At 46.0% G+C, this 23,871-nt stretch overlaps 1 protein-coding gene across 1 annotated transcript; it reads left to right on the top strand.

Annotated features, from left to right (window-relative positions):
- Positions 1-326: 326 nt before the first annotated feature.
- Positions 327-23,626, top strand: LOC311104637 (uncharacterized protein; the record flags this gene model as incomplete). Its single annotated transcript, XM_084146487.1, has 7 exons — positions 327-706; positions 6,432-6,976; positions 7,270-7,891; positions 8,911-9,957; positions 11,203-11,574; positions 12,599-12,749; positions 23,366-23,626. 7 exons carry the CDS (start codon positions 327-329, stop codon positions 23,624-23,626), a joined length of 3,378 nt encoding a protein of 1,125 aa, XP_084002613.1.
- Positions 23,627-23,871: the final 245 nt, after the last annotated feature.

The following is a 23,871-nucleotide window of genomic DNA, read 5'->3' as shown; positions in this document are numbered from 1 at the left end:
AGAAATGCGATGAGGACTGACCAGAGCAAAATAATGGCATGCGACTGCCTCAAGAGCGGGATATCCAGCATTTCCACAAACTGAAGTCGTAGACCTGCCGGAGTATTTTGGAGAAATTGCAGAGGTCCTGCGTCTGTTTGAGCAACCAAACGTAATAGCCAAAGTAACGGGGGATCCAGGCGCAAGGGCGAGGCGAAGACATAGGATAGCATCGTCATCAGATGCGCAAACCGGTGGGGCAGGTTCCAGAAAAGCAGTGGCAAAGGACGGCTATTTAGGACTTTTTACGCATTCACGCTTCCCCACTCCGGGAAACGGAATTTAAAATGATGTCACTTATAGAGTTGAACGATGACCAGAGATGGGTGCCAACACATGTGAATGTAAATGTCCTTCGTGCAAGGGGTTTGCGGACGAAGGGCAAGCATGGGAGCCGTTATGTTTACACCATCATTCAGGTTGGGAAGGAGAAATACACCACCGGTTTGGTCGAAAAGGCGACTGTGCCAGAGTGGAATGAGGAATGTTGTTTCGAACTTCTCCCCGGAATACTGGAGGCTGGGGGTCGCAGTGCTTTTCCCTCAGGGAGCGGTGACTTGGTCCTCACCGTCATGCACCGGGTGCTTATCGGACTTGACGTGTTTCTTGGTCAAGCAATCATCCCTCTGGATAAAATATTTCAAGATGGAATGTGTCCTAGAGATGAGTAGGTTCCTTTCACTTACTCATTTAATATGCTAGTGTTGAGGAACTTATTTCCACTGATTAGGCTACATTGACATGCAGGCCTAGGCTAAATTATCATATCACACAAATTATAGCCTTTTATGGCCATTAATTTGACGTGATTGAAGTAACATTTGTAGGCCCAACTGTGGTATGTTGGTAGGGTGGGGAATTCACACAAGTATGAGAAGAACGGGGCGTTTATTTATGGTGAAGATCAGTGGCCCACACAAGATCAGTGGCCCCCCTGGACTACTGGTGCATAGTTGAACTACACTGAACAAAAATAAAAGGCAACATGTAAAGTGTTGGTCCCATGTTTCATAAAACATATTTCTCTAAAATTTTGTGCACTAATTTGTTTACATCCCTATTAATTAGCATGTCTCATTTGCCAAGATAATTCATCCACATGACAGGTGTAGCATATCAAGAAGCTGATTAAACAGTGTGACAATAAAAGGCCACTTTAAAATGTGCAGTTTTGTCACACAACACAATGCCACAGATGTCTCAAGTTTTGAGGGAGCATGCAACGAAAACAGGTCCCCTAAATGGACATAAATATTGTCCAGAAATGTCGTCATTGGACAGAAAGGGGCACACCTCCCCACATCCAAGAGCAAAAGCATATAGAATTTCACCATGTCTGTACTTAAAGGGTAAATCCATTTTAATTTAATCACTTTTTGACAGCCTCCCTTTTGATTTAAAGCTGCAATATGTAACTTTTTGGGTGACCTGACCAAATTCACATAGAAATGTGAGTTATAGATCTGTCATTCTCATTGACCCCAAGTCTAAGAAGTGGTAGATCTGTTCTATGTGCGCTATTTCCATGCTTTCCGTTCTTAAGTTTAGTTTTTGTGTCTTTTACTTTCGGTTTTGTACACAAGCTTCAAACAACTGAACATACAATATTTAGATGGTACAATGATTCTCTACACTATGCATTGCTTGTTTTGTCACACACTGAAATTAGGCGAACTATTAGAATTTTAGCAACCAGGAAATGGCAAGTGTTTTCTGCATATTGCACCTTTAAACAAAACTTTCAATACATGTTTGCCCATGGTCAGAAAGTGACCTTTTGGAGATAAAGATGATCATACCCCACCATCAATGTTCCCTCTAATTATTTTCGTCAGTGAGCAAATTTCAGGTCTGCTGAGTGCAAACATTGTGAAAATTCTGTGAAACTTCCAGCGTGCGTTTACTGTGAACACTGAGGCTGTACCCACTTTAAGTTACAGTTTTAACAGTGGCCAAGTAGGCTACTGTGGCTATTTGATCATAATGTAGGCCTACCAGAGTGGCCTACCATAAAAAACAATGAAGAAAATGCATCCCATAACATTTTAACATGGAAATAGCTGTTGTATCATTCAGCCTACAGTAGCAGCCAATGTGTGGTGTTAAATGTTGACTTTTTTAAAAACATGCAGGGCTTGACATTAACCTGTTTATCCACTTGTCCTTCAGACAAGGAGGTGACTGAAAATGTTGTTCTGTTGTTTGATGCAAGAAACCACTTTACAAATTATGCTACCCTCTACTTATTGGCTACTTAGCTTATTCAAGCCTGTCTCAAAATACAACACTGCCCCTTTAAGACAAAAAGCTCCTTACCTGACTCGCTTTTCAAAGATGTCTAGAAATGTACACGTTTTGTGCTCTTGTAGAAAGCAATCACTCCCCTATTGCTGACCACAAATTATCTATAGCTGGGCTGATAACTCACTAACTAGCAAAGGATATGAACAAAATGTGCACACGTGGCTACATGCATACGTGGTCCTCTGTAGCTCAGCTGGTAGAGCACGGCGCTTGTAACGCCAGGGTAGTGGGTTTGATCCCCGGGACCACCCATACACAAAAAAAAATTATGCACGCATGACTGTAAGTCGCTTTGGATAAAAGCGTCTGCTAAATGGTATTATTATATGCAGCTCTCGCTTTGATCTCGAAACAAGCGCATCTACTCACGACCGCTCATGCTGTAAACACAGTCCAGTTAAATGTAAACGGCACAGATCCATATATGGCAATGGTCTATTTACATATAAGCCTACTGCAGCTCTGATTGTTTATGCTGCACCGGTCTGTGTAGAGTACGGGCTGAGTCGTGGTGCGTGTCAGTGCAATAGAATCCTAATCCGATGCCTTCTGCCTACTACAAAATCTCTTGCATAATTAGTTTTGTTTCGGTAGGTTGCATTGAAAGTGACCAATATTGCGTTGATTCGATTGTGTTGATTCGATCACAATTGCCACAGTAAAGGGAAATGTTGATAATGTTAACAGGGAAAACTCTAGAAATTGCAAGCCGAGATCTACCGCTCACATTTTTTTTAACATGACTTAAAAAGCGTAAGCCTATGCAACCTTAAGCAATTAAAAACAGTACTGTAGCAATGAGGTTTGTGCAGTAAGCTATAGGCCCAATACATTATCACTGCATATTGGTTTTGCTTGAATTGCCCTGCCAATGCATTGTTGTTTGGGCCATTAAAAAAAAAATATTTCAACATTTGAGGCTATATGATCACACCGGTAATGTTGTATTACTTGTGAGGCACAGCTGAGCAAGCATACATTTAAATAATTTGCTTTTTACTTTTATTATACTGGGCTGATGGTGTCTGCATCTGATGGTCAGACTCAGTGAAGGGAGAGAGCAGCAGACTGAGGGTCCGCCTCTCAACATCCCTCCGCTCTCCCTTTCCTCCACTGACACTGACCAAAAAGCCACAGCAGGTTGGTGGCACCTTAATTGGGGCTCATGGTAATGGCTGGAGCGGAATTGGTGGAATGGTATCAAATACATCAAACACATGGTTTCCATGTTGTTTGATGCCATTCCATTTGCTCCTTTATCGTTGTTTTTCTTTACAGAAATGTTTGCTGATCAACTACGAATGCTTTGGGGATCGACCAGTCGATCGTGATCGACCGGTTGGTGACCACTGCTCTAGACAATTTAGTGAAATTCAATCTTGTGCTTCTCACTGTGGGCTGATATTTGTTCTGCGCTAAGTCTCTGGGCTACTGTGCGCCCGCGCGCAGCTTAGAGGGAACATTCCCCACCATACCTTGAGACATCCATGTCTTTATCACTGGAAAAGATAAACGGTTGAATTTTATATCATTTAAATGCTTACAAATAGGGTTGTCAAACTATTTTATGAAAAATGTTTTGGTAATGAAATTGTTTACATTTTTAACCTTTAAAGTCAATTTATAGATTTGTTTTCTTTTTTTATCCGGGCATACAGTGGGGAAAAAAAGTATTTAGTCAGCCACCAATTGTGCAAGTTCTCCCACTTAAAAAGATGAGAGAGGCCTGTAATTTTCATCATAGGTACACGTCAACTATGACAGACAAATGGAGAATTTTCTTTCCAGAAAAATACATTGTAGGATTTTTAATGAATTTATTTGCAGATTATGGTGGAAAATAAGTATTTGGTCACCTACAAACAAGCAAGATTTCTGGCTCTCACAGACCTGTAACTTATTATTTAAGAGGCTCCTCTGTCCTCCACTCGTTACCTGTATTAATGGCACCTGTTTGAACTTGTTATCAGTATAAAAGACAACTGTCCACAACCTCAAACAGTCACACTCCAAACTCCACTATGGCCAAGACCAAAGAGCTGTCAAAGGACACCAGAAACAAAATTGTAGACCTGCACCAGGCTGGGAAGACTGAATCTGCAATAGGTAAGCAGCTTGGTTTGAAGAAATCAACTGTGGGAGCAATTATTAGGAAATGGAAGACATACAAGACCACTGATAATCTCCCTCGATCTGGGGCTCCACGCAAGATCTCACCCCGTGGGTCAAAATGATCACAAGAACGGTGAGCAAAAATCCCAGAACCACACGGGGGAACCTAGTGAATGACCTGCAGAGAGCTGGGACCAAAGTAACAAAGCCTACCATCAGTAACACACTACGCCGCCAGGGACTCAAATCCTGCAGTGCCAGACGTGTCCACCTGCTTAAGCCAGTACATGTCCAGGCCCGTCTGAAGTTTGCTAGAGTGCATTTGGATGATCCAGAAGAGGATTGGGAGAATGTCATATGGTCAGATGAAACCAAAATATAACTTTTTGGTAAAAACTCAACTCGTCGTGTTTGGAGGACAAAGAATGCTGAGTTGCATCCAAAGAACACCATACCTACTGTGAAGCATGGGGGTGGAAACATCATGCTTTGGGGCTGTTTTTCTGCAAAGGGAACAGGACGACTGATCCGTGTAAAGGAAAGAATGAATGGGGCCATGTATCGTGAGATTTTGAGTGAAAACCTCCTTCCATCAGCAAGGGCAATGAAGATGAAACGTGGCTGGGTCTTTCAGCATGACAATGATCCCAAACACACCGCCCGGGCAACGAAGGAGTGGCTTCGTAAGAAGCATTTCAAGGTCCTGGAGTGGCCTAGCCAGTCTCCAGATCTCAACCCCATAGAACATCTTTGGAGGGAGTTGAAAGTCCTTGTTGCCCAGCGACAGCCCTAAAACATCACTGCTCTAGAGGAGATCTGCATGGAGGAATGGGCCAAAATACCAGCAACAGTGTGTGAAAACCTTGTGAAGACTTACAGAAAACGTTTGACCTGTGTCATTGCCAACAAAGGGTATATAACAAAGTATTGAGAAACTTTTGTTATTGACCAAATACTTATTTTCCACCATAATTTGCAAATAAATTCATAAAAAATCCTACAATGTGATTTTCTGGATTTTTTTTCTCATTTTGTCTGTCATAGTTGACGTGTACCTATGATGAAAATTACAGGCCTCTCTCATCTTTTTAAGTGGGAGAACTTGCACAATTGGTGGCTGACTAAATACTTTCCCCCCCCACTGTATCGTTATATCCATACCTGAAACATCTGCCCTTCAGACTGCTATGCATGCTCCCAACATCTGCCACATTCTGAGACATGTAGCGGAAGTTACAGTAGAGGTCACAGGTGGAGATATTCAAAGGGGAATTTCGGTAGTATGCAAACAATGTCCATAGTCAACAGCTCTGAGTATAGTAGTAGAGAAAAGCAACACCACACATCTGGTTTGAATTGTGCGCCCACTGTTCTTCCAGCGCTCTGTATGCAGTGAAACTCCATTGGGTAGCAGCCGTTTGTTTTGGCTCCAGAATACATGGTTTCTGGTCCTCTCAGAAGGGGCTACGGAAGGGAAGCAGTGAAAGGATTTCCTAGGTGGATCCTTCAGCACGTCACAGACACCAGGTGTGGTGGGTGGGAGGACCCCCAGGAATGTGGATTTAATTCCCAGACGCTAAAGAAACAGTTTGTTGTCAAACGTGGAGAAACACGATGGTCAAATAAAATCTTAAATACCCTCCCCTCTTTCAATTGGCTACTGCCACATTACGCAATATTGGCTGCCAGGCAGAATAGTGAATGTTTTGTTATTTTCTTTCAGTGGTGTTTTTTGTTTTGTTTGTCTCCAATGTGGTCAGTTAAAGCATGTCCCTTTCGGTCTGTGCTTTGTGTTTAAATGTATCCCATTACAGTGAAAATATGCATTGAATGGTGTTTACGCTGTATGAAACAAATGGGAGGCCATCTGCGCTCTTTTATAGTCCTTAATATAAAATAATGTTGGTCACAGGTGCGCATGTGTGGAGCGCTGGAGATGTTTGACCCCTGACAGTCTTCTCTCTCTGTGGTTCCAGATGGCTCAAGCTCAACTCCAAGGCCGGTCGGAAGGAGAAGGAGCGTGGCGAGATGCAGGTGACTGTCCAGTTCACACGCAATAACATGACGGCCAGCATGTTCGACCTTACCATGAAGGACAAGCCGCGCTCTACCTTCGGCAAACTCAAGGACCGCGTGACGGGGAGGAAGAGGGGTGACGTGGAGTCCTCCTCGGCCATTGTGCCAGGACGCTTCGCCGCCCTGTCGAGTTCCCTGGGGCAGCCATTCGGGGAGGGGGGCGGAGGGGGAGGGGGAGAGGACCCCGGGGAGGTAGAGGTAGCCGAGGAGAAGCGGAGCAAGGTGAAGGATTTCTTCCTGGGGAAGGGAAAGCTGCGGAGGTCATCTGACACAAGGTCGTGCTCGTCGCTGGCCTCGGAGAACAGTGTGTCATCCGCGATCAGTGAGAGCCCCTGCCCCCCTCCTCTGGCCCTAGGCCTCCTGGTGGACCCCCCCAGCTCTCCCATCTACAGCAGCAAGGTCAAAGTAGACACCCACCACGGAGATACAGACCTAGTTAAAAAAGGTAACCCTGCAGATTTCATCTGTGTTATAGATGAGAGATTTGCTCTATTTTTGTCCAAGTGTTTCATTTTCTTTGGAAATTGCCCTAAATGTCTGAAATATGCACAGTAATTCATGAACTGTATTTAGATTTTATGCTGACAGAATGTTTACCAGACACGGAAAAAGCATTTACTATATCTCAAGGATATGGCATGCTTATGGATGTTAAGGAATTGTTTTGGAATATAGGTTATTATTAGGGCCTATCCGTTTCAGGCCAATACTTTGACCCCTTTCTTTCCCTCCAAACAGTGCTCACCAGCACACAGTCTTCCCCAAAGATATTGACCCACAAGCGAGCCTTCAGCGACGAGGCGAATAGGATCACCACTACTGCCATTCCCCGGCCCTGTCCTGCTGTGGAGTCCCTCAAAGGTCAAGGTATGACTCTCTCCCAATCCTCTCTGTGCATCAACGGAAGCCACGTCTATGGATCCGAGCCGGTGGGTCCCAAGGGCTCAGGCACCCTTCCATCCAAGCTGGTCCTCCTCGAGAAGTGCTCCCCTCTCTCTCGTTCGCTGCAGAACCTGACAAAGCGGAGCGAGGACAAGGGTTCCGCCGGCGAGGGCCGGCGCTGGTCCTTCGACAAGGTAAAGAAGGAAGAGAAGGATGAGGAGAAGGAGGCCGTACCTCCTGTCTCCCAGGTTCAAAGTGCTCGGGTGGGGTGTCGGCCGGTGCAGGCAGCAGCCCCGATGCTGTCTTCCACTACCACAGTGGACTCAGCAGACAAAGGGAAGAAGCTCAGAAAAACATTATTCTCTGGAGGGAGGAGTGATTCTCTACCTGCCAAGTCGGAGCTGAGCCAGGGTTCTCCTCCCCCCGAGGGGAGACTGCGAGGCTGGTTTGGCTCCAGTGACTCCCAGAACAAGCCAAGGTTAGTGGAGGGTCATTTCAGCTCTGTGTCTCCACTCTCCAGGACTTCATACAGTTTTGCTTTCCAACGAAAGCACACAATAGACATCTACATCTTGGAAGGTTTTGATTTCCTTGTGTTCAGTGTCTATGCTGCCCCCTGTTCCTTTAAAACAGAAATGTGGCAAGTTCATCCACCATTTTACAGCAATCTCATATCACCTTATGTAGGCCACAACTTAAGGTTCATACTGTCCTCATAACACAGCATAATAATTGACATCTAGGCCATTTGTATAAAAATGTACCGTACTTCCAGTCAGAAGAAAATCAAAAACTCAAAGAGTCCATGTGACTGGAGTTGGAAAGGACATTATGGCATATGTATATTTCAGTCGTAAAATTGCTTGGGGTCAAATTGAATCAGATACTGTATACATTATATTCTCAAGTACTAATGCCAGAGGATCTACCTGAGCTTAGGTTTGGTATGTTGTGGAACATTGATCTAGATGTGCACTAATCATCTGGGCCAGTATTCATAAAGTGTCTCGGAATAGGAGTGCTGAACTGGTGGGGGGGCCACCACCGTAACCTTATTCATTATGATCTAAAAGGCAAAACTGATCCTAGATCAGCACTCCTACTCTTAGATTATTTATGAATACTGGCCCAGTACGCTAATCACCTGTTCTTGCTATTAGATCATTCTGCAGTACTACTGTTTCTAATCTGACAGTAATTCCTGAAATACCAAAATCAGTATATCTTGCTCTTCACCTTGCTTCAGTAATTTGCGAAATGCAGTTTTTCTTTTTGTAGTAAACTTTTGTTGCTGTTTTCCATAACCCATTATTGTTTATATTTTGTTGGCAATTGTAGCATATTCACATATGAAAATATTTTAAGATAGTCCTCAAATAGACAGTAGTTGGATGGGTTGCCTTTTTCTCTCTGTGTTAGACAAATGGAACCGATATTTTGAATGGGTCAGCTGGCGCAGAATTAACAAAGAGGACTGCTTGTACCTTCCCTCCACAGGCTGGAAGTTTCTCCTAAGGTAGAAAGCGAATCAGACACCCCTCCTCCTCTCCCCCCTCGCTCCCCCATTCCCCCCCAGTGCTTGTCTCCCTCTGCTTATTCCACTGGCCATGCCTCGCCCGACAGTGGCCATCCAACTAACCCCTTCACCCCCTCTCCCTCTCTGACCCCTGACCTCATCTCTCCCTCCAACCCCTTCCTCCCGCGTATGCTGTGTAATCCCTTTTTTGAGGACCTCATTGCAGAAGAGGCCCCCCCTCTTGCTTCCTGCTTCCCCGTCACACCCCTCTGTCATTCCACGGCTTTGCCTTGCATCCCCAGTCCTGCCCACGATCCCGCCGTGCAAATGAAAATGGCCACCATATGGCGAGACCGGCCCAGGCCTGTAGCCAGGCAGACGTCCCTCCCTGCCTTACTCCCGACAGCGGCGACGGCCAGCCCCCCCAATCCGTTTACCTCTCGCTCCATATCAGAGAATGGGGGAGGAGAATGGGACGAGTCCTTTGACGCCTTTGCCTCCAGCAGGCTGAATTCGCCAAAGGGCTCTCCTACCAATCACCCTTCAATAGCAACCACAAGGCAAGCTCAAGTAAGAAGCACTCCTCCATATGAGAGTTACACTATTCCACCCATTGAAGAGATGAGGATGAGTGAAGAAGAAGAGCCTCCACCGTTGCCTCCACGGAGGCCCATAATACGGACTCTGGTGAACGAGAGACCCTCTGACAGCTGGTTGCACAGGGGTCAGGAGCTGGCTGTACAGAAAGAGGCCTGTTTCCTGTCACAAACAGGCGCAGCTTCCCTACAGCACACAAGAGAATGGGGGCACAAGAGACACACACCAAGTCCCCACCTGTACCCAAGCCCAGGCAAAGACCTTGTCAGCAGTGACCTGTTGGACTTTCATACCGTACACTCACAACATTATGCCAACATGTCTCCAGAGTCTCCATCTCCATTCAAGTCTGAAGATGAGTTCAAGAAGTTTGACTATGAACCATTGCGAGATGAAGATGATAAAATGATATTTACTGAGCAGGACATATGGCCAGATGCAACAGATGCAACAGATTCAATAATATCATTGGCCTCAGAGGATACAATGGACGCCAGTCCCACTGTAAGAAAATATACTATTGTAAAGAACACTTCCCATTCTGAACTCAAAGACTTATCTCTACCAGTAATGCTTCTTAATAGTGAAATGACTGTTGCGGATCTACTGAATATGTCTTCCCCAAAACACTCTAAATCAGGTCTTAAGACCCTAGACATTGCTTCAACTACACCAGTCCCAACAATGGACTCCTTCTCAATTCACCAAGATAAGCCCACCAAGTCCAGAAACAACAATTATGAATCACCTCCGCTAACCTTAGAAGATCTTAATAAAAACCAAAGTAACTCAGATTTTAGTTTTATTGACTCTGCTTCTGATGCTTCCCCATCTCCATCTGACATGATGACAGTGCATACCATCAAAAGTTTAGGTGGCATTTTTCCTCAACCTCCACAAGATACTCCCATCGCCATATATCATGAGCAGATCATGCTATCTGCAGAAGATATGTTAACTTTTCAGAAGCCTAGTACTATAGATGTCAACCCCGCTGTAAAAGTCTCCTCGCTTTGTCAAGACACTTGTCAAGATGGAGGTTGTGAATTGAATACATTACGCAGAGATTCTGCAAGCAATACGAAGAGCAATAACATTATTACGCCTGACAGTCTTAACATAGAGCTTGAATCTGAAGACATCACTAGAGAGACTGTTGATTTAAAAGACACACAATCTCCACTGGATAGAAATGGCAACATTACAAAATCAAAGATAGACAGTTCAAAAGTAGACCCTTCATGTCATCTTAGATCTTCTCCAGTTTCAGCCCAGATGGAAATGCAACAGGAAGTGAGTCAGCCTCTGGCCAAACGAACCAATCCTGTCAATGAGTCTTCACCAAGGGGCACTAGTTCACACAGAAGTCTCAAGGGAATGATACGAGAGCTCCACGGCAACAGTGGCGCAAATAGCCCTGGCAAAGGTGAGAGCCCTCTTCACCAATCACCATCTCCTGGGCAAATAATCTCAGAGAGCATTGAAGGACCATTCTCATATCAACCCACCAAATCTCCTTTTTCCTCACCTTTGTCACCGGATAGAGAGACAATGCTCAAGGCAGCTACATTATTAGTTTCCTTGCAAAAAACAAACACGAATAGTTCCACTCAGTCAATTCCAAAAGAAAACTGCTTAACGGAACATTCCTCATCCAAATATGCTGGGACGATCAGCTTCGAAGACCTCCATGCCAAAGTAGCCCCGAATGTGAGAAGCCCCATGAGTGCCAGGTTAAGGCCTGGCGTCACCGTGCATGCTTCCAACCCCTGTGCTTCCAACCCCTCCTCTACTACCCCCTCCCTGGAAACCAAAACTAATGGCCAGGCTAAGCTACCCCCCACCCATGTCTCCCCCTCCATACATCACCCCCCGACCGTGAGGCCCAGTACCGGAGCCAGTGCCACCTTGGCTGTGGCCCCCTACACCTCTTCCTCCTACTCCTCCTCTTCCTCCTACACCACTGCCCAGCCCTTGGTCGAAGCACGTCACACACTTTTGCCTGAGGAGACACAGCCAGCTAGCAGCCTGCCCCGACAGGAGAGCAGGTGAGACTTCTCCTCACACTTAAGCTCTGCAGAGTGTACCCACTCAAACTCCTCTTGAGAAAATACAAATACCAGGTTGGGTTGCCAGTTTGAGTTACCAGATTGGGTTGCCAGGTTGTAGTCAACAATGGGATGCAGAAATTAGAAATAGTTAGACATAGCTCACTTGCTGGCATAGCTTGAAAACCTGAAACTACATTTTGTTAGACTGCATTATCATTCTTCCAAACAAAAGACATTGATTTGGTTCCTTTGATTTAATCTATTTAAGTAGCTTACTTAAGAGGTTCTCTAAATTAATCAGTATATCTCCCCTGCCAGTACCACCTGCCCATGCAAACCCATTGGTTGCTACAGTGCATTGTTTTGGGAATTGCTTAATCTTTTATGTTGCTCATCTCACTTCTGTGTTGTTAATTTGTGTCATACATTTGTGTTGCTGACTGTCCCATCACATCAAGGAGTCCACAACCACAATCAAAGTCATCATAATGAGAATCTGAGCCTAACCTTGATTAAACAACTGCTTTAGCTCTCTGTGCTGACATTTTGACCATCTGTAAATTAAAGCAAAATGGAAGTGCCTTCCTTCACTCTCTCATTAGGTGTATGGTGAAGTTGCCTCTATATGCTGATTTCCCCCACTAATGGTTAAGGTTAGGATTGGGGGAAAGGAAGCTGTTCCTAGATCTGTACCTAGGGGAAACTTCACCTTGGAGCCTGTCATTACTGATACAGCATACCTGCTCTGTGCTATAGTGCAATCAGACAACATGAGCTCTTTTTACGCTCTCTTGCTGAAACCTGTTGCTAAACACATTTTGTTATCATATAGAGAACTGATTTGAGGTCTGCATTATATACTGAAAATTCTAAATCCAGGCCAAAGCATTGTTATGAATATTCCCACATACAATGCCAGTGCCTCACATTATACTGTACTGTATATTGATTTTAATGTGGAAATTGATATGTACACAAAATCCAATGCAGTGAACCTTTGATGGTGATGTTTCCTTTGCAGCCCCCACCCAGTGAAACCCTTGACCACCACAGCCAGTCAGGGGGAGAAGAAAGAGGGCCGGTCAGTTCTGGAGAAGCTCAAGTCTTCCATCCACCCAGGCCGCGCTGCCCAGCAGACACTGGCTGTGGCTGAGACTGAGAAGAAGATTGAGGTATAAAAGGCCACAAACTTTGCGTTTAGACAGGCAGCCCCATTCTGATATTTTTTCCACTAATTGGTCTTTTGACCAATCACATCAGATCTTTTCACATCAGGTCTTTTTCAGAGCTGATCTGATTGGTCAAAAGACCAATGAGTGAAAAAAAGATCAGAATTGGGCTGCCTGTCTAAACGCAGCCCAACTATCCCTGCAGAAAAAAACTGTATAGACCAGCATAAATTTCAAGGCGGTCTATGATGGTCCATACTGGTTTATGCTGGTCCATGCTGGTCTATTGTGGTCAGTGCTGGTCTGATGCTGGTCTGACCAGCATGGTCTAACTGCTTCTTCTGGCCGACCAGCATAGTCTAGATGGTTATGCTGGCAGACCAGCATAGTCTAGCTGGTCAAGCTGGTCTGACCAGCATGGTCTAGCTGGTTATGCTGGCATACCAGCCTTAGTTGTGTTTTTGCTGGTGATTGGCATTTGCTGTGTTGCTGGTGACTAGCCTTCACTGTGTTTTTGCTGTTGACCAGACTTCGCTGTGTTTTGGACACTGGTGACCAGCATAAGCTAAAGCAAAACCAGCATCAAGTCACATAATGCTGGCTTGCAAACTGATGTTTAAGTCCTATTGGAATTCAGCCAGAGTGGATTCCCACAATCTGCATTCAGAATGACTGCCAGGGTTAGAAAGATGAATGAACGAGACTACCTAAAACAGGGCTGCCCAACCATCTTCCTGGAGATCTACCGTCCTGTGGGTTTTCAGTCCAACCCTAATTTAACACACCTGATTCTACTTATTAGCTGCTCAACAAGACCTTAACTAGCTGAATCAGATATGCTAAATTAGGGTTGGACTGAAAACCTACAGGACAGTAGATCTCCAGGAAGAGGGTTGGGCAGCCCTGACCTAAACGATTTAAACTGGAACAACCATTTCAGTAACGGGTCCAACTAACAGATTGGATTAATTTATAAAAATGTATGTTATTCATCAACACTGGCGTACCACACACCCCGCAGCCTCCGCTAGGCGGGGGGCCCATGGGGTCTTTTCTCTCAGCCTCATGGCAAAATGTGTAGAATAGCAGGAAATTATCTTTAAAACATTTAAATTAGCTCAGCCGCATTGCAAAATGTGTAGAATAGCATGAGATTAGCTATAAAACTACATATTTTTCTCTGCCCCATGGCAATATGTATAGAATTGCAGGAAATTAGCTTTAAAACAGCAACATTTTCTCTCAGCCTCATGGCAAAATGTGTTGAATAGTATGAGATTAGCTATACCTTGCTCACACCTACAGTATACCTTGCCGAGACCTTGCGGGGGGCCCCGTGAAACGGAGGTACGCCACTGTCAATCAATGTACATGCAAAAACACAGATATTGAAAGAAACAATTCAAAAAATCTAACTGTAATAGAGCATTCTGGGAAATATGCTAAAGATTTATTTGTATCAAATAAAAAAATTATTGTCTTCTGTTTAATTTATACAGTGCATTCGGAAAGTATTCAGACACCTTGACTTTTTCCACAATTTGTTACGTTACAGCCTTATTCTAAAATGGATTAAATTAATTTTTTCCCTCATCAACCTAAACTCATCAAAAAAAGAAACGTCCCTTTTTCAGGACCCTGTCTTTCAAAGATAATTCGTAAAAATCAAAATAACTTCACAGATCTTCATTGTAAAGGGTTTATACACTGTTTACCATGCTTGTTCAATGAACCATAAACAATTAATGAACATGTACCTGTGGAACGGTCGTTAAGACACTAACAGCTTACAGACGGTAGGCAATTAAGGTCACAGTTATGAAAACTTAGGACACTAAAGAGGCGTTTCTACTGACTCTGAAAAACACCAAAAGAAAGATGCCCAGGGTCCCTGCTCATCTGCGTGAAAGTGCCTTAGGCATGCTGTAAGGAGGCATGAGGACTGTAGATGTGGCCAGGGCAATAAATTGCAATGTCCGTACTGTGAGACGCCTAAGACAGCGCTACAGGGAGACAGGACGGACAGCTGATCGTCCTCGCAGTGGCAGACCATGTGTAACAACACCTGCACAGGATCGGTACATCTGAACATCACACCTGCGCGATAGGTACAGGATGGCAACAACAACTGCCTGAGTTACACCAGGAACGCACAATCCCTCCATCAGTGCTCAGACTGTCCGCAATAGGCTGAGAGAGGCTGGACTGAGGGCTTGTAGGCCTGTTGTAAGGCAGGTCTTCACCAGACATCACCTGCAACAACGTCGCCTATGGGCACAAACCCACCGTCGCTGGACCAGACAGGACTGGCAAAAAGTGCTCTTCACTGACGGGTCACGGTTTTGTCTCACCAGGGGTGATGGTCGGATTTGCGTTTATCGTCGAAGGAATGAGCATTACACCGAGGCCTGTACTCTGGAGCGGGATCGATTTGGAGGTGGAGGGTCAGTCATGGTCTGGGGCGGTGTGTCACAGCATCATCGGACTGAGCTTGTTGTCATTGCAGGCAATCTCAACGCTGTGCATTACAGGGAAGACATCCTCCTCCCTCATGTGGTACCCTTCCTGCAGGCTTATCCTAACATGACCCTCCAGCATGACAATGCCACCAGCCATGCTGCTCGTTCTGTGTGTGATTTCCTGCAAGACAAGAATGTCAGTGTTTTGCCATGGCCAGCGAAGAGCCCGGATCTCAATCCCATTGAGCACGTCTGGGACCTGTTGGATCGGAGGGTGAGGGCTAGGGCCATTCCCCCCAGAAATGTCCGGGAACTTGCAGGTGCCTTGGTGGAAGAGTGGGGTAACATCTCACAGCAAGAACTGGGAAATCTGGTGCAGTCCATGAGGAGGAGATGAACTGCAGTACTTAATGCAGCTGGTTGCCACACCAGATACTGACTGTTACTTTTGATTTTGACCCCCCCTTTGTTCAGGGACACATTATTCAATTTCTGTTAGTCACATGTCTGTGGAACTTGTTCAGTGTATGTCTAAGTTGTTGAATCTTGTTATGTTCATACAAATATTTACACGTTTGCTGAAAATAAACGCAGTTGACAGTGAGAGGACATTTCTTTTTTTGCTGAGTTTACATACAATACCCCATAATGACAAAGCAAAAACAGGTTTTTTGAATTTTCTGCTAATGTATAAAGAAACAGAAATACCTTATTTACATAAGTATGCAGACCCTTTGCTATGAGACTCGAAATTGAGCTCAGGTGCATCCTGTTTCCATTGATCATCCTTGAGCTGTTTCTACAACTTGATTGCAGTCCACCTGTGGTAAATTCTATTGATTGGACATGATTTGGAAAGGCACACACCTGTCTATATAAGGTCCCACAGTTGACAATGCATGTCAGAGCAAAGACCAAGCCATGAGGTCGAAGGAATTGTCCGTAGAGCTCCGAGACAGGATTGTGTCGAGGCACAGATCTGGGGAAGGGTACTAAAACATTCTACACCATTGAAGGTCCCCAAGAACACAGCGGCCTCCATCATTCTTAAATGAAAGAAGTTTGAAACCACCAATACTTTTCCTAAAGCTGGCCGTCTGGCCAAACTGAGCAATCGGGGGATAAGGGCCTTGGTCAGGGAGGTGACCAAGAACCCGATGGTCACTCTGACAGAGCTCGAGAGTTCCTCTGTGGAGATGGGAGAACCTTCCAGAAGGACAACCATCTCTGCAGCACTCCACCAAATCAGACGTTTATGGTCAGATGGAAGCTACTCCTCAGTAAAAGACACATGACAGCCCGCTTGGTTTGCTAAAAGGCACGTAAAGGACTCTGACCATGAGAAACAAGATTCTCTGGTCTGATGAAACCAAGATGGATCTCTTTGGTCTGAATGCCAAGCATCAAGTCTGGAGGAAACCTGGCACCATCCCCATGGTGAATTATGGTGGTGGCAGCAGAGCGCTCAAGACCTCCGCCTGGGGTGAAGGTTCACCTTCCAACAGGACAACGACCCTAAGCACACAGCCAAGACAACGCAGGAGTAGCTTTGGGACAATTCTCTGAATGTCCTTGAGTGGCCCAGCCAGAGCCCGGACATTGAATATCTCTGGAGAGACCTGAAAATAGCTGTACAGCGACGCTCCCCATTCAACCTGACAGAGCTTGAGAGGATCTGCAGAGAAGAATGGGAGAAACTCCCCAAATACAGGTGTGCCAAGCTTGTAGCATCATACCCAAGAAGACTCAAGGCTGTAATCGCTGCCAAAGGTGCTTCAACAAAGTTCTGAGTACAGGGTCTGAATACTTTTGTAAATGTGATATTTTTAGTAAATTAGCAAGAATTTCTACAAACCTGTTTTTGCTTTGTCATTATGGGGTATTGTCTGTAGATTGATGGGGGGGGGGTGAAACGATTTAATCCATTTTAGAATAAGGCTCTAACGTACCAAATGTGGAAAAAGTCAAGAGGTCTGAATACTTTCCAAATGCACTGTATAACAACATTCCGACCTTGTTTAGCATTATCTAGTCCAACTATGGCATGAATCCAATATTTGTATCCGTTTGAATCACTTATTTTGAAGGCGAAACACTAATTCCACTTGTGGCTAATCCTTATTGTGGCTAGCTTCACACCGGTCTATTTGCTTAGCGGTTCATGTATTTTACTGTTAGCTGTGGCACGGCTAGTGGGGGTCATTGCGGTCGATTGTGTAGTATTGGGTAACATTTATGATTACACACACTATAGTCGGTAATCTGTTGAGATGTGTTGGACAAACATACAATTTGATGGTTTTACATGCTAGATAGCATACCTTTTGCACTATTTGTAAGTGAATAGCCTTTATTTTGGTACAGATACTAATTCATTGAATAGCAATAGCTACATATGTACAGTCGTGGTCAAAAGTTTTGAGAATTACACAAATACTAATTTTCACAAAGTCTGCTGCCTCAGTTTTGATGATGGCAATTTGCATATACTCCAGAATGTCATGAAGAGTGATCAGATGAATTGCAAAGTCTCTCTTTGCCATGAAAATGAACTTAATCCCCAAAAAACTGTGATTCTCTCGTTAACACAAGTGAGAGTGTTGACAAGGACAAGGCTGGAGATCACTCTGTCATGCTGATTGAGTTAGAATAACAGACTGGAAGCTTTAAAAGGAGGGTGGTGCTTGAAATCATTGTTCTTCCTCTATTAACCATGGTTACCTGCAAGGAAACACGTGCCGTCATCATTGCTTTGCACAAAAAGGGCTTCACAGGCAAGGATATTGCTGCTAGTAAGATTGCACCTAAATCAACCATTTATCGGATCATCAAGAACTTCAAGGAGAGAGGTTCAATTGTTGTGAAGAAGGCATCAGGGCGCCCAAGAAAGTCCAGCAAGCGCCAGGACCGTCTCCTAAAGTTGATTCAGCTGCGGGATCGGGGCACCACCAGTGCAGAGCTTGCTCAGGAATGGCAGCAGGCAGGTGTGAGTGCATCTGCACGCACAGTGAGGCGAAGACTTTTGGAGGATGGCCTGATGTCAAGAAGGGCAGCAAAGAAGCCATTTCTCTTCAGGAAAAACATCAGTGATAGACTGATATTCTGCAAAAGATACAGGGATTGGACTGCTGAGGACTGGGGTAAAGTCATTTTCTCGGATGAATCCCCTTTCCGATTGTTTGGGGCATCCGGAAAACACCTTGTCCGGAGAAGACAAGGTGAGCGCTACCATCAATCCTGTGTCATGCCAACAGTAAAGCATCCTGAGACCATTCATGTGTGGGGTTGCTTCTCAGCCAAGGGAGTGGGCTCACTCACATTTTGGCCTAAGAACACAGCCATGAATAAAGAATGGTACCAACACATCCTCCGAGAGCAACTTCTCCCAACCATCCAAGAACAGTTTGGTGACGACCAATGCCTTTTCCAGCATGATGGAGCACCTTGCCATAAGGCAAAAGTGATAACTAAGTGGCTCGGGGAACAAAACATCGAAATTTTGGGTCAATGGCCAGGAAACTCCCTTAATCCCATTGAGAACTTGTGGTCGATCCTCAAGAGGCGGGTGGACAAACAAAACCCCACAAATTCTGACAAACTCCAAGCATTGATTATGCAAGAATGGGCTGCCATCAGTCAGGATGTGGCCCAGAAATTAATTGATAGCATGCCAGGGCGGATTGCAGCGGTCTTGAAAAAGAAGGGTCAACACTGCAAATATTGACTCTTTGCATAAACTTCATGTAATTGTCAATAAAAGCCTTTGACACTTATGGAATGCTTGTAATTATACTTCAGTATACCATAGTAACATCGGACAAAAATTCTCATAACACTGAAGCAGCAAACTTTGTGAAGGCCAATACTTGTGTCATTCTCAAAACTTTTGACCACGACTGTTGTCACACCCTGGCTCTGGGGACTCTATATGTTGAGCCAGGGTGTGTAGTTTCTATGTGTTCTTGTTCTATGTCGGTATGTCTAGTATTGTATTTCTATGTTGGCCAGAGTGGTTCCCAATCAGAGGCAACGAGTGTCAGCTGTTGCTGGTTGTCTCTGATTGGGAGCCATATTTAGACAGGCTGTGTTCCCACAGGTGTTGTGGGATCTTGTTCCTTTTGGTTTGTTCCGTGTTGGTTGTTTAACCTAGGACGTCACGTTGTTCGTTTATTGTTTTGTTCTTGTTATCACTAAAGATAATAAAGTATGTTCGCTCATCACGCTGCGCCTTGGTCTACTCCGTTCAACGATCGTGACAGAAGATCCCACCATACCAGGACCAAGCAGCGTGTCCAGGAGCAGGCAGTCTGGACATGGGAGGAGAAGCAGCGCCAACCGGACGAGAGGCAACCCCAAATTATTTTTAGGGGGGGGCACACAGCATGGGTGACTGGGCAGCAGGAGGCTGCCACAGGGCGTATTAGGAGGTTAGGTGAGGAGGCCACCAGGTTAAGGGGGCTATTGGTCCAGAGGGAGCAGGAGTTAGTGGTTCAGAGGGTGGAGCTACTGGAGGCGATAAGGGAGAAGGTGAGAGTAGAGGCACGGCGAGAGGAACTGTGTTGGCAGCTGAGGGAGCGGAGGGTTATGACGAAACCCAGTCCCGCTCCTCACACCAAGCAAGTGGTGTGCGTCACCAGTCCGGTCCGGCCCGTTCCTGCTCCCCGCACTAAGTTGATGGTGCGCGTCGCCAGCCCGGCCCGGCCTGTTCCTGCCCCTCGCACCAAGCCTACGGTGCGCGTCGCCAGCCCGGCCCGGCCTGTTCCTGCTCCCCGCACCAAGCTAATGGTGCGCGTCGCCAGCCCGGCCCGGCCTGTTCCTGCTCCCTGCACCAAGCTAACGGTGCGCGTCTCCAGCCCGGCCCGGCCTGTTCCTGCTCCCCGCACCAAGCCAATGGTGCGCGTCGCCAGCCCGGCCCGGCCTGTTCCTGCTCCCCGCACCAAGCTAATGTTGCGCGTCGCCAGCCCGGCCGGCCTGTTCCTGCTCCCCGCACCAAGCTAATGGTGCGCGTCGCCAGCCCGGCCTGTTCCTGCCACTCGCACCAAACCTACGGTGCGCGTCGCCAGCCCGGCCCGGCCTGTTCCTGCCACTCGCACCAAGCCGACGGTGTGCGTCGCCAGCCCGGCCCAGCCTGTTCCTGCCACTCGCACCAAGCCAGGGGTGCGCATCGTCAGCCCGGTCCGGCCCGTTCCTGCTCCACGCACCAAGCCAGGGGTGCGCATCGTCAGCCCGGTACGGCCCGTTCCTGCTCCACGCACCAAGCCAGGGGTGCGCATCATCAGCCCGGTACGGCCCGTTCCGGCTCCACGCACCAAGCCAGGGGTGCGCATCGTCAGCCCGGTCCGGCCCGTTGCTGCTCCACGCACCAAGCCAGGGGTGCGCATCGTCAGCCCGGTCCGGCCCGTTCCTGCTCCACGCACCAAGCCAGGGGTGTGCATCGTCAGCCCGGTCCGGCCCGTTCCTGCTCCACGCACCAAGCCAGGGGTGCGCATCGTCAGCCCGGTCCGGCCCGTTGCTGCTCCACGCACCAAGCCAGGGGTGCGCATCGTCAGCCCGGTCCGGCCCGTTCCTGCTCCACGCACCAAGCCAGGGTTGTGCGTCGTCAGTCCGGCACAACCCGTGCCTGGGTCACCGGTGCCTGGTCAGGTACCGGTCAGCTGCTCCACACCGGAGCTTAAGCAATCCGCTCCTACGATGTCCAGTCCAGCTCCAGCCAGCGGGGCCAGACCGGACCAGGGGCGCTACGGGGGGATTATTGGAGGGTGGTGGGCAAGCCCGGAGCCGGAACCGCCTCCGAGGAGGAATGCCCACCCAGCCCTCCCCTGTTTGGTGTATGTTGAGGCGCGGTCGCAGTCCGCGCCTTTGGGGGGGGGGGTACTGTCACACCCTGGCTCTGGGGACTCTATATGTTGAGCCAGGGTGTGTAGTTTCTATGTGTTCTTGTTCTATGTCGGTATGTCTAGTATTGTATTTCTATGTTGGCCAGAGTGGTTCCCAATCAGAGGCAACGAGTGTCAGCTGTTGCTGGTTGTCTCTGATTGGGAGCCATATTTAGACAGGCTGTTTTCCCACAGGTGTTGTGGGATCTTGTTCCTTTTGGTTTGTTCCGTGTTGGTTGTTTAACCTAGGACGTCACGTTGTTCGTTTATTGTTTTGTTCTTGTTATCACTAAAGATAATAAAGTATGTTCGCTCATCACGCTGCGCCTTGGTCTACTCCGTTCAACGATCGTGACAACTGTACTGTTAATGCGACTGAACATAGGATATGAAAGTATGTGAATGCATTTTTTTAAAATATATATATTGATAATGACAACTGAATTCATATTCTTCTACAAAGCAATTGTAATAAACCAGATAATTGACCCTTGACACTTTTTGATTTTTCCTGAAACCAGCCAACTTTCTCGTCTCATAATTTCTCTTGTTTTACAGGAAACATATCTGCTTTCCTGGTCTCAATCCTGGGACCTTTAACAAACACATCAGCATGATATGTATTTTTTATTACAGGAGATTAGCTATAAAACTGCAATTTTTTCTCTCTGGCCCATATCATGTTGTTATGATAACGTTATCTGGCTTAAGGCTGGCTAATGCTACCACACATTCATGGACATTACCCTGCACATATTGTGTAGACCTGTGCTAGATTTATGGCATTTGAGCTTTTTTAATAATTCATTTTTTCTATTTTACTGATTTTGAACCCCTGCTCAGATGAAACCTGTCTCCTGGATAAAACAATTGATCAGTCACTCTCCCCCATCCTCACCTACAAGTACTCCTGGCTGGCTATATAGCATATTTGAGCCAATGCAAACACAACACTATTTATGATATCTAGTTTATTCTGTATACTGATTCGCTTTTGAAAGAAATTCTGAACATGCTGCAAAGCAATTGTGGTCCCACAAGGGACCCAGTTTATACACTGAACAAAAATATAAATGCAGCATGCAACCATTTCAAAGATTTTACTGAGTTACAGTTCATATAAAGGAAACCAGTCAATTTAAATAAATTCATTAGGCCCTAATCTTTGGATTTCACAACAGGGAATACAGATATGCATCTGTTGGTCACAGATACCTTTAGAAAACAAGGTAGGGGCGTGGATCAGAAAACTAGTCAGTATCTGGTGTGACCACCATTTGCCAGTGGCCATCGAAGGTGAGCATTTGCCCACTGAAGTCGGTTACGAAGCCGAACTGCAGTCAGGTCTACACCCTGGTGAGGACGAAAAGCAGATGAGCTTCCCTGAGTCGGTTTCTGACCATTTGTGCAGAAATTATTTGGTTGTGAAAACCCACAGTTTCCTCAGCTGTCCAGGTGGCTGGTCTCAGACGATCCCGCAGGTGAAGAAGCCGGATGTGGAGGTCCTGGGTTGGCATGGTTACACGTGGTCTGCAGTTATGCGGCCGCATGGACGTATTGCCAAATTCTCTAAAACGACATTGGAGGTGGCTTATGGTAGAGAAATTAACATGGAATTATTTGACAACAGCTCTGGTGGACATTCCTGCAGTCAGCATGCCAATTGCGCACTCCCTCAAAACTTGAGACATCTGTGGCATTGTGTTGTGTGACAAAACTGCACATGTTAGAGTGGTCTTTTATTGTCCCCAGCACAAGGTGCACCTGTGTAATGATCATGCTATTTAATCAGCTTCTTGATATGCCACACCTTTCAGGTGGATGGATTATCTTCGCAAAGGAGAAATGTTCTTTAACAGGGATGTAAACAAATTTGTGCACAACATTTTAGGGAAATAAGCTTTTTGTGTGTATGGAACATTTCGGGGATCTTTTATTTCACCTCATGAAATATGGGACCAACACTTCACATGCTGCGTTTATATTTTTGTTCAGTATAGAAACAGTATCCACACATTACAAATGAATCATTGAATATAATAAATGATAAAAAGTCCATGAATTCACATAATGAATGACTTTCCAAACTGGGCAGTTCAAAATACTATGGAAAAGTTTTTGGTCAATTACCTGACAGCAATATATTTTATTAATTGAGTCCCTCCTCTTGTTAATCTATGTTTACCCATTCTATGTCACAGATCCAGTCATGTCAGGTCAGTGATTACTTCAAGACATGAATGAACGATGTATTCTCAGACAGAGGCTGTGTTTGTCTTCTCAGGAATCGTTAGCAGACAGCTCTGCGCAGTACGAGCAGCTGACCAACATGGAGCTGATTTCCCTTCTGCTGCAGCAGGAGATGGATATGGAGAAGCAGCAGGTGGCCTCCGACCAGCAGGCGGCGATGCTGGAGAAACACGAGGCGGAGCTGAAGAAGATCAAGGCACAGGTGCGCGACCTAGAGGACTACATCGACAAGCTGCTGGTGCAGATCATGGAGCAGACACCCACACTCCTCCAAGTGCGCTCCCGACACAAGTGACCACTAGTGCTAGTGTGTGCACTTATAATCAGTATAATATAGGGCCATGGTCCCCATCAAACCCTGTACCTGGAGAGCTACTAGGATGACCAGGCTATTGTTCCAGCTCAGTCCCTATAATAGTGCATTTAACTAGGTTTGGTGGTCAGTTGTTTAGCCAAATCAGGTGTTATAGTGCAGGCCTGAAACAAAAGCCTGCACATCCAAGTAGTTCTTTACGACCAGGGTTGGTTGCCAGTATTACA

Source organism: Coregonus lavaretus (assembly GCF_964263955.1).
Source record: "Coregonus lavaretus genome assembly, chromosome: 29".
NCBI classification, from domain to species: Eukaryota; Metazoa; Chordata; class Actinopteri; order Salmoniformes; family Salmonidae; genus Coregonus; species Coregonus lavaretus.
The sequence above is the reverse complement of the archived record's forward strand: the minus strand, read 5'-3'. Positions and strand labels throughout refer to the sequence as shown.